General features: G+C 37.0%; 1 protein-coding gene across 1 annotated transcript; it reads right to left on the bottom strand.

Moving 5' to 3' along the window:
• Positions 1–1,150: 1,150 nt before the first annotated feature.
• On the bottom strand, positions 1,151–10,486 carry LOC102036634 (cytochrome b-c1 complex subunit 2, mitochondrial). Its single transcript, XM_014306808.2, has 13 exons — positions 10,369–10,486; positions 10,090–10,239; positions 9,583–9,647; positions 8,584–8,640; positions 8,100–8,224; positions 6,671–6,768; positions 6,198–6,255; positions 5,949–6,044; positions 4,913–5,112; positions 4,561–4,641; positions 3,916–3,992; positions 2,242–2,395; positions 1,151–1,400 (listed from the first exon to the last, which is right to left on the bottom strand). The coding sequence occupies exons 4-13, from the start codon at positions 8,616–8,618 to the stop codon at positions 1,317–1,319; spliced, it is 1,008 nt and encodes a 335-aa protein (XP_014162283.1). The 5' UTR covers positions 8,619–8,640; positions 9,583–9,647; positions 10,090–10,239; positions 10,369–10,486; the 3' UTR covers positions 1,151–1,316.
• Positions 10,487–11,487: the final 1,001 nt, after the last annotated feature.

An 11,487-nucleotide genomic window follows, 5' to 3' on the forward strand; every position in this document is an offset into this window, starting at 1 on the left:
TGAGATAATTAGGCTAGAACAGCAGAAAGGGAGCTCACACAGCAAGGGGCTTTCCGAGAGATTAAACCTTTATGTTTAAATAAATCTTTTACTATGCTGAAAGAGCAGAAAAAGAAGAGCTTGTTTTTTTGTTGACTGAGCAAAGAGAAAGACCAAAGGAAAGAGTACACAAGGGACAATGAACAATATAATATTTGATACTAGAGGAGCTTCAGAATTGAAGAACTTGTCTTTAGAACAAGCATTTGAAAAAAATGAAGCTCCCATAAACAGCTAACTAAATGCCTATGGGAATTACTGCATGTTCAAGTAATAGCATGCTGTGTCTTTCCAGTATGAATGAAAATGCTGAGGATGAAGATGACACTGGGTCCAGTAGTGATGATGATATAGACTTGGATGCTTTTCAGTATAAATCCTCACTCTTAGTGTGGTGAGTTCACTCATGTTACCAGCAATTTGGCAAATATCTGATACAGGCCAGACACCTGAGCAGGCACAGTGTGATGCTGTACTCCACAATTATGCTGGTGCACTGTGTAATCCTGCATTCCAAGCCAGAGGTGTTTGACCTCCTCCATGCTGAGACCTGTTCCTCCTGCCCTTGTGTATCACATGCATCCTGTCTGCAAGACTTGGCTTTGCTTCAGAACAACTCAAAACTTGGCTTCTTCAAACCCTCAATTTCTTACGATGCATTGTATCTGTTTTCTTTTAACATATGCCTAGAATTAAAAAAAAAATTATGTCCTGTGAGATTTCAAATGATGTATTAGCTATACATGGCTAATCCCCTCAAAGGCTTCTTCCAGTGCTACTTGTGGAGAGTCATGGAGAAACAGAATCTCTGCTAGTCCCAGACAAGTAGGAACTGCAAGCTTTGTTTGAAGGCAAGTCTCTTTACTTAATTCATGTAAGGATGGCAGACAATCTATCAAGAACTTTTCCTGAATATACAAGAATATATGGCTAACCAGTGGTAATTACTGCATTTGCCTTCATTGTGGTGATAATTTTTTACATATTTACTTTTTTTACATTGACCAAAACTCATCTTGTTTTTGCACTGTGGTTTTTACCTCCACTGTACACAGCCAGATTTATCAGCTTTTTATATACCATTTTCAGTGAAAAAAACTTCAACACAAAATGTATGAACTCAGCACTTTATTTGATGAGTGCAAGCCCACAATTACTCCAGATTAACCTTCTGAAAGAACTGAATTCATAAATAACAAGTTAGTAGTAATTCATTTAGAACATAAGTGACTTAGAGCTCAGGTCCATCTTGAATCAAATCCATCCCAGATTTATTTTTACAACTCATCAAGAAAAGGAGTATTTCCCAAATCCCCAGAAGCTGCCATTGATTTCTTCCCACTGAGGAACTTCTTTGCAGCCTGAAAATAAATCAGGACAGTGGATATGAGGAAATATTCACTACAGAGTTGATGCTACTCACAGCATCAGCTTCAAGTTAGTAAAACAAAGAACAAATCCTGGCACTACTATAATACACCATCATGTAAACAATCCTCCTTTTGCTCTATAAATCTAATTGCTTCTAATGCAGCTGCTCATTACTTTATAATGTGAACAGAAATGGCAGATACAGTTGGATATAAAAGGCATGAACTCTAAAAATGGTTATTCCTAGAATAATTATTACACCATAAAATACAGTGTATCTCATTACTACTAAAGCTATTGCTAGTTGCTGCAATACAAATAAGCAATGACTGTGGAAAAAAATAATTATATCTCAGAATTTCTCTTTATGATAGAAATTAGCTTTACATATAAGCAACAAGATAATGTGCAGTAACAACAAAGTTACATCTATTTATCACTGAAAGCTTAATTGTTTTATTAAACACACCCATTATTCTAGACTCAGGAAACCTAAAAACCTTGACACAGAATCACCTGCACTGGAACTAATATGAAGTTTTCCATGACTATTTCCATGACTATTGTCAGTTTTGGTAAATTTAAGTGAAGAAGATGAGAATTTTACGTAATTTCCAGCTACACTAGTTTTACAGTGTATTAAAGAGTCTTCTGTTAATAAAGTAAAGACATCAAAAGATACCCAGCTGGGATTTGTAAATGAGCTGCCTTTTCTATTTTTAATGACAGAATATGTGTGTGTTTATAAACACACAGAAACGAGCATCAGTTTTCCATAAAAAACCTGACACAGTGATTAAGGAGCACCTGTGGCTGCTGACACATACTTACATTCACAACATCAGCAGTGGCTACAGAGTCGATTTTTTGAGCAGCAGCAGATGGGGATGTGTGTGTGCCAGAAACCAGGGACTCAGAGCCAATTTCATTCAGCAACCCTTTTGAGGTCTCCACTGACATCAAATAGTTGGCTTTCAGCTGATTTCTGCCATCAAAAAAACCCATAAAACCGTCAAGAATGAGCAAGCTTGGAAGCCCTGCTATTACCTTCCCTACCACCCCATAAATACAATGAGGTTTTGGTCCTTTCGAACTTCTCAAGATTCCATTTTTAAAGGTTTCCCTTTTCTAATAGGGAAGGATTCTGTAGTTAGGAAAGAGGCACCACAAACAATCCAAGCATGAAAATGACAGGTACTTGAACACCTCCTGTCTCCCCACACAGTCAGAAGATCTCTAGCTCAGGATTTGTTTATGTCTGAGGTAACCAATGCAGTTAGACAAACTATCATGCTTATATCTAATTTTCTCATCAAGAACAGATGCATGCAGAGCAATTTTGTCCTAAGTGACAAAGAAGCAGTGAATGTAAATGCTTAGGCTATTCCTGTAATAGTTCCATGTTTTGTTAAAAGAGTTTATGTTTTTTGTGTTTTATGCAGAATCACTGCTGCATATGAAAACCTTATTTTTGTAAGCCAGTCTTTATATTCTAACAACAAAAAGATAGAAAATTATTTATTCCAATAGCTCATGATTAAGTAGCTTGGTATTTCTGATTGAATTGCCAGACTCTGCAAATAGAACTGACTGGGTTTGAGTTTGTTGGGTTTTTTTTTCAATAAAGGAAAAAGAGGAATATAGGAAATGTATAAAGCCATTCCAGAAAGGAAACTCCAGAAAAAAAAGAAAAAGAAAACTAGCCACAGGAGCACTGGATGTAACTCCCTAATGCAAAACAAAAAACCACAAAACCCACAACACACAAAACAAATAATGCCCAGTATAAGAAGTCCAGAATCCACCATTTAGCTACTAGTGACAAAGGCAGAACCAATCATGTCTAGGCTATCATATTTTGTGCAACTACGCTTTACATGGAGTCTTGTAGTTTACACATGCAACACCCAATATTTTCATTTTGCTGTCCGAGTCTGTACTATATTGTCGTTTTGCACAACTGCAGCTTCAAAAGCTCAGTGCAGTTTAGCACTACTTGGAGACCCCCTCCCCCAAATATTCCTAGGGGCAGGTATTTCCAGCACTTGGTGTACCATCACTAATTCAGTGCTTTACACTTGCAGACTCTCATTACTCTTTTTCTTTGAAGATAGCACAGATTGCTTATTATAATTGTTTTGGGAATTGCTCAGTGTAACTGTAAAGGGAATTATCTAAATAATGCAATTTAGGATTCTAATTTAAACACATCTTAATGCTACAAAGTGTGATTAAAATGACAGCACCTGCTGACACTTGCTAATTTCTTACATTGAAACAGTCTTCAGAAAATATTAACACTTCTCTAACAAGTTTTTATTAGGAAGTAACAGTACTGGAGAATCAGGACAGCTTTCAAAAAGAATATTGACAGGGGCTCAGTTTTAATGCAGGACTGTGAGTAGTTCCCCATGGAAATAATTACAGAATAGTCTACATGTTCCACAAGTAGCTGCATGTTAAGAAAATTCTTTTTACACACATGAGAATTCTTTACACACTTACTTTGCTATTGTGACATCAGCATCAGTGACACCACCCTGAGCAACTGCCTTCACCTGGTTCAAAGCAGCTTTAATGACCTGAGGAAAATGAAATCATTTAAGATTTCTTCCCACATCAAATTTCAACATGTTACTTCTATTATCTGATATCTTGGAAACTTCAAGGGAAGAACAGCTGACAATTTAAGGATTGTCTGCCTGAACACAATTCTGAGCAGTTTTATAACAAGACTAAAAACACTGTAAAGTATTCCCAAAAATGCACAAAAACCAGTGTGGATTTTAACTGCACCACAGCATTCATTTATATGGTCTCACCATTTTTCATGTAAGTGCTCAGTTTTGCCAGCTTTAAGAGACAGCATGTTCTTCACTATATACTCTGGCTTACAAATGTGTATCAGCAATTACAGTCAGCAATTCAAGGCATTTTATTAACTTCAGTTCATATTATGTATCTGTCCTTTCCACAAAGCAAGTCTCATTCCCAGCTTACAGAGCTAAGTCATAACTGGATATGCAGCATTCTTATACAGGAAATCACATGAATTTCCTTTTTTTTTAGGTGAATCAGTCACTATCTCAAATCAAAACACTACTTTGAAGGTTATGTTGTGTAAAGCTTAAATTATAATCAGCAACTCACCTCTCTAGCCTTTGCAGCCTGGGATATGGTATAAATCCCAAAGAGCCCAGAATCAGAGTAATTAACATTAAATGCAGAAACCTGCAAAACAAACATTATCATTAATTGTTTTAAGTATCAGAGTAATTCAGCATCAAGCATTGGAAAATAATTACTATTAGGGTCTACAATGCTGTAATTCAAGAAGCTAAACTCCATCTGTGCTGAGAAAAGATCAGCTAGAAGCCCTTCCCTGATACACTGTAATGTGTGCAAGAATGAACCAATTAAGATTCTAGCTGAAGGTAGTTACCTCTCAAAGATAATACATATTTTACTTAAAAATCACAATACAGTAATCCTTTGAACTTACATCAAATGGCTGGCTGGTTGCTTTAGCAACAGCTTGGGCCAATTTGCTGGTAACATTGCTTCCTCTCTTGACAAGGGGCCCAGCACCTAAAACATACTGAAGGACACTGAAGGCATTTGCTTCTGGGCTCCCAGCAACAGCTCCTTCTGCTACAATAGCAGCATGGACAAGGCTATCACCAGTCTGTTTCCTGATTTCTCCTAGAAATACAAGAGAAAAAAGGTAATAGTGTTCAATTAGAAACTACTGTACATTCACAGGCATGGAAAGAAACATTTCCCTTTAACAAGAGAAGAGCAAGGCCTGAAGTTACTGCATGCCTGCTCAGGAAGGGAGCATGAGGCTGAAGGTAATTTTTAAAAAGTCTAACATTTAAAATTTTTCTTGCTAGCACAAAACCCAGTACCTTACTATGCCTTATTTGAACCTGACCCTGAACCACACACAGTGTGAGATGATAAAACTCAACAAATACCCAGAAAATAGTGTACCTTCTGCTCATAATAATATTTATGCTGGCTTATAGAAACGGAAGTTATTCCAGTCAAATGTTAAATGCTGGAAACTTTCTTTTTCCCCTTCATGTCTCTACAGAGACATCTAATACTTCAACCAAATAATAGCTGTTAGTAATGGTACAAGACATTGCTCTGAAAGGGCTAAGCATTGCTTTGACTTAAAACATTTAACACATCTTCCCTAAATAGAAATCCTGCCTCCATTTCCTGACAGCCATTAACCTACTCTTACAGGAATTTTTGCAAAACTGCCAAGAGAAACCATTTGGCAGCTTATTTTTCACTTTATAGAAAAAAGATTATGTCCCAGGTAAAACTTTGTTGAAGAGCTGGGTTCAGTTTTATCCCAGAACTTTCCATGGTGGAATCTTCTCCTTATTTAAATGGGATATGCATCTGAACTGTCATTTCCAATGCCCAGATTTAGTGCAACTGTATAGTTTTCACTTGTAACTTTGAATACTACTATTTATGAACTGAAAATCAGTCACTCAGAATAGATAAAGAAACATCCTTACCCCCTTTATAAACAGCCTTTGCACCAGGAGTACCAGATCCACTTCGGATATTTAGGAATTGCTCTGCAACTTGCTTTAAGGTAGAGTGATATATACCTGCAATACAACAAGTATTTGCAACGACACTGCAAAGCTACAGCAGTTAAATAAAAGTGAAGCCTATGGTAACAGTTTACTTCTACAGAGAACTCCAATTTCTCCTGCAGTTTTCCCATAGGACCTGCAGTGTTCATTCAGGAACATACATACCTATTCCTACGAGAGCAATTCTTGAACTTGTGAAATTGTTCTGTACAAAATGGTGGAGCTGCAACAGTAAATTCAAATTTTAGGGTATTTTGTTTAAAGAACAAAAATCATGTGTGTTTCTGACATAGCCCCTTACACTTAGAGCAAATTCCAAAGCTTCCAAAAGGAACTGTCTATAGAATGTAATTTTATTGCATTTCCCAGTGACAACCACAAAACCCTTTTATACAAGAACACCTGCATTTCATTGACAGCCTTACTGTCAACAGTAAGCCACTGACATTAACCATCTTTTTAAATGCAAATATCAGTTCTGTACCCAGTACTAAAAGTTGCATGGAAATAAATTATTTCAACACCAGATTAATAAGGCAGTAAATACTGACTGTATATATACTAAATTAATTTTCTCTCACCACCTCTTCCTGACAAAAAACTGAAACAGACATTTAGCACAATACAAAGAACCCTACCTGCTCAGGAGTAATATTTCCAATTCTGTAGTCTGGGCAATACAAGGGGTTTGCCAGAGCATTTTTATAAGCTGCAGCATGCAAGTTTTCCAGAACTCCTGAGAGGAACAAAGTTTCAGATAATTAACACAAGATCCACATGTAATGAAGGTTATGAATGAAACTAAATGAAGGAGCTGTGGCCCACTTTAAGGACCATACAATTTACAAAAGCAGCTCTGGAATAATCCAATTCATAGGGAAGTTTCCAAATCCTTGGGCTAGAGCAATTTGGCCTGAGGCCTTCTGTTCTTTAACTTACTAAACAGTAACCAAAATAAATTTATATATATAGTAACATAGATGCTCAACACTTTTTGGCTTCAACAGCGAGCTATAAATGCAATCAGTGTTTAGAAGAAGGGGAGCAGCATCCTATTAATTATCATCTTCACTGTAGGCATCCCTTGTTCTTGAGAAAGAAAAGGCTCTCTACAATACTGTTTGTAGCTTTGTGAGGTGTCTCATCTATCTCCCTGCTCAGATGAAGGATGCCAGTGTCTTCTCATCAGTTTTTTTGCATTCCAATAGCATTCTAGTAATTCCTGTTTTGATATTCTCCTTGTATTTGCTCACACTTTTTCCTCAAGGGAAAGATTCCTTTCTTTATAGTTCTGTTTCTGAACATAACTAACTGAAAATATTACATTACTATGAAAACCAACCTGCTGGTGATACAAGTTTAAAAAAAAAAAAGACTAATTTTAAAAAACAGAAGCACTTTGGTATGAGCCAGAGATTTTTCCAACATTACACTGTCACCTGCAATGGGTTACAAAGGTAAACATGCTTCAGAGTGGTACAAATTATTGTTTATTGAGTAGAACTACCTGGGTGATCTTGGATGATGAGTTAATAACACAAGATATACTGGAATAGGTTTGATCTGACTGAGGCTTTGTGTTATGTTTCCTCTTTTATTCCCCTTAAACACAGAAATCTAAATTTACAGTCCTAAAGCTGGAACACATTTTCAGTGTGATGAAAATACATATTGTTTTTACACCAAAATAACCATACAAATTCAAGAAGTCTGTAGGATACTATTTTCACACCTATGAGTAATACCTAAATATGGTTTTCAGAACACAAGCTTCTGCAAATACATTGTCAACAACACTTATGACTTGCACATTCTTTGGTTGTACTTGAAAAGAACTAAAAATGTAAAATGGAAGCTGTCAAGGAGAATGGGGTAGGATGTCTTCAGCATGTTACCACAGGCTGGAAAAACCTGTGTATTAAGAAAAGTCCCATAACACCAGAAAGACCATACCTATCAATAAGCTGAAAAATTCAATGTTCATGTGACAGAGCAAAATGGAAACTATTTTTTCATTTTGAAGGAAATTCTGCAGAGCCATTACAATGGATCAAAAAATACACTTACCAACTTGAGTATTCTGACGTGCAATTGTTTTATCAACTTTTAATTGTGGCTGAAGAGCAGCTACTTCCCATGGTCTGAACTCTGGTGCTGTGGTAACATTCAGGAGATATTCCATCACCGTATCACTAAATAAAGAAATTCACAAAGGCATTAACCACAAGTAACATGTGCTTCTGCAGTTGAAAGCAATTCAAATTAATCTGCAAGCAACACGTCAACAACAAAACACATCACTCAAGCCAGAGCAATTATCAGCACTGCTGTACAAAGTAGGATAATTCAATTCTGTAGGATAATTCAATTCTGTAGCATTTGTATGCTCAGTAACATGACACAGAAGTTGAATATTAATACAGTAATGTACTGATTTATTACAAAAGCATGAGAACAGATATTCCTCCCACCCTGTAAAATGACAGGTCTTCACTACCAAACAGTGTTAAAGAAGGCAGTAATTCCCTTTGTAGCCCACCCAGATACCTACACATAGTCTCGCAGACACTCAACAGAGTAAGCCATTTTCTCCCTTGTTGCATGCACACTGCACGAGAAAAAAACCAAAATCCATTTCAGCAAAGAACACAGAAGTGAATTTTCACACATACTCCCCGTTGATCAAATTAATCAAGATACAGACTGGAGTAACTACTTAACCTTAAATCTGTCTGGGATGACTGTTTAAACACACAGAGCAGAAACAGACTTAATTAAAACTCACATCTTCAGTATTCAAGTAATAACAAGTGTCTTATGACCATCAGAATTTAAGGTATCACAATAATTCAAGGTAAAATAGCAAATAAAGTTGAACAGCAAAACATGGGAAAAAGAGTGCCTACGTATTAAACAAAGCAATTTAGAAATTACTCTCTTTGGGCAGAAAACATAGTTGATCCTGTCCTTTTCCTTCAACATATTTGTTACTGACAGGACCAGAAAAAGGGTAGAGTCATAAAACACTATTTTTAACCAAATAGATAAAAAGATCTTTCTGGATGATTTCAAGATACACTGAAATAAAGCAGGTACAGTGAGATCCCTCTTTGATTCCTCTTAGTCTTGTTTTCTAGGCTTAAAACTCCCAATTCACAAAAGCTAACTACTGTCTGTACTGCTCCCAAGGTTGCAATCTAGTCACAAAAGATGGAGGAAAAAAAGCAATCTACTGACTTTAGGAAAGTTATTCTCAAAGTCTGCAAAGGCAGAAAGAAAATTAAGCTCCTAGACAAATTATATTTCTTCCATGGGCACAATATTTATATTCTGGTTACTGAAAGGTATTTCTAAGATACAAATCATGAGCTCATCCTTGAAGCTTAACAGAACAAAAAGTACAAGATCTTCCTTGGCAACATTCACTATTCAAGTACCCCGCCGAGCTTATCCACCTACACATTTTGTGTTTATTGTCTTATGTTTCCTTCAGTGCTAAAGCTCCTGTGCATGTCAGCAACACAGATGATCTTTCTATGTGGGTACAAACCTCAGGCTGCCCCCAACAGCTTCAATGCCACGAGTGATCCTGAAGGAGGAAGCTCCTTTAGTAGTCTATTAAACAAACAAAAAAAGGGCAACTTACAATTCTAGCTGTTTAAAACACAGATACTGAATTAATGGCAGCAGTAAGAGAAACTACTCAGAAATATTCCACACAAGCACAAAACTGAGTTTGTATCAACCACCTGAACTAATTATTACTGCACCTTAAATAGAATTAGTTATGTGTATATTTGAATACAGATATACTATATATACATCTAGTTTAAGACACCAGAGGAGAGTACAATTATAAATGAGTATTACTTCCCATCTTCCAGGACACACTATCATTTCTCCTGCACTGAACCACATAACCAAGTACATTGTACATTGTTCTCTACTTCCTAAGATCTCTTACATTAAATTTTACCATACCATTTATTTTTGCAGTAATAACCTTTTGACCATTTCACCTACTGTCAACACAATAGCAAAGGCACTAAACACCTACCAAATTAGATGCAAGACGAAGCAGGTGACTAGTTCCCAGGTTACTGGTGGTTTCATATCTGCTGCCTGCTTTAATAAACACACCAATTCTTGAAACAGGAGAAAAGTTTTCCAGAGATGCAATAACTAAGCCATTTGGTAATTTTGTGATCTGTATTAAAAAGAAAAAAACCTTTGTTTTCATTCAGTGGAAGTACTATCACAGCTCGGCTTTGACTGAGTTTTAAAAAATAAATTTAAAAGAGAGAGGGAAAAAACCAACCTGTATTTTTATACTGACCTCAAAATCCTGAGACGCTGGAGATAATTTTACTTTTGCTGCAGTTGGTGAAGATGAAACTTTAGGAGCTACTTTCAGTGAGTAAAATCTCTTCTAAAGGAAAGAAGCATAAGGGAATGGATTCCCTTAATTAGTTTATCACATTTCCTTACATACTGAAAAAGAATCTAACTTTAAAGTAGAAATACAATGAAGGATTTCAAACTGGAGTAAAAACATTGACATATAGGCAAGTCCCCAGACTGCAGTTTGGACCTGTTAAAATAGGTCCAGAGGAGACAATGAAGATGATCAAAAGACTGGAGCAGCTCTGCTACACAGACAGGCTGAGAGAGCTGGGGGGTCCAGCCTGGAGAAGGTTCCAGGGAGACCTCGCTCCTTGCAGTACCTTAAAAGGCTCTTAAAAGAGATAAATAAGAACTTTTTACACAGGCACATAGTGACAAGACAAGGGGAAATAATTTTAAACTGTCATAGAGTTGCATTAGATTTTAGGAAGAAACTCTTCCCTGTGAGATGGTGAGGCACTGGAACGTGTCCAGAGAATTTCTGCACGCCTCATCCCTTGAAGTCTTCAAGGCCAGGCTGGACAGAGCCTGGAACAACCTGGTGTAGTGTAAGATATCCCTGCCCATGGCAGGGGCTGGAATGACATGATCTCTAATGTCTCTTCCAACTCAAAGCATTCAATGATTCTAATATTCCAGGACTTTAATAACCAGAAGCAGTCCTTCACATAAAGAGGTGAATACCACAAGAGCCCTGCATTCAGCGCTGCCAACAGAAATGACAAGACTACTGATTTCAAATCTGAAATGCTATTACTTTCCACCCACTTCAGAAGTTTCTTATACTAATAAATTTACATATTACTCTTGTTTTCACATTAGAAGATAACTTAATTCCCATGCATCCAAGGTGAAAACCAAGTGACAGGAACACCACTGCACTGGGCCGTACGGATTCCAGTGATGTAATTCCCATTGCTTTACCAGGGACTGTTCATTGTACGAATCTAGGAAAAGCTCCTTTCCTCCCGCACCAAGGGTTTGGTAAGACACCTAATCTTAAACTCTAAAGTCTACTCTGCCAAAGCCCGGGGCGCCGCTCGCCGCGGGG

This window comes from Geospiza fortis, unplaced genomic scaffold (assembly GCF_000277835.1).
Source record: "Geospiza fortis unplaced genomic scaffold, GeoFor_1.0 scaffold237, whole genome shotgun sequence".
In the NCBI taxonomy this organism is placed as follows: domain Eukaryota; kingdom Metazoa; phylum Chordata; class Aves; order Passeriformes; family Thraupidae; genus Geospiza; species Geospiza fortis.

Excerpts from the sequence above, each read along its gene's own strand:
- LOC102036634 (XM_014306808.2), bottom strand. The coding sequence starts at position 8,618 with ATGGCTTACTCTGTTGAGTGTCTGCGAGACTATGT. Across the intron at positions 6,769-8,099 it reads ACGTCAGAATACTCAAGTTG|GAGTTCTGGAAAACTTGCAT; the intron begins GTAAGTGTATTT and ends TGTTCCTCTCAG. Across the intron at positions 5,113-5,948 it reads AAAGGCTGTTTATAAAGGGG|GAGAAATCAGGAAACAGACT; the intron begins GTAAGGATGTTT and ends TTGTATTTCTAG.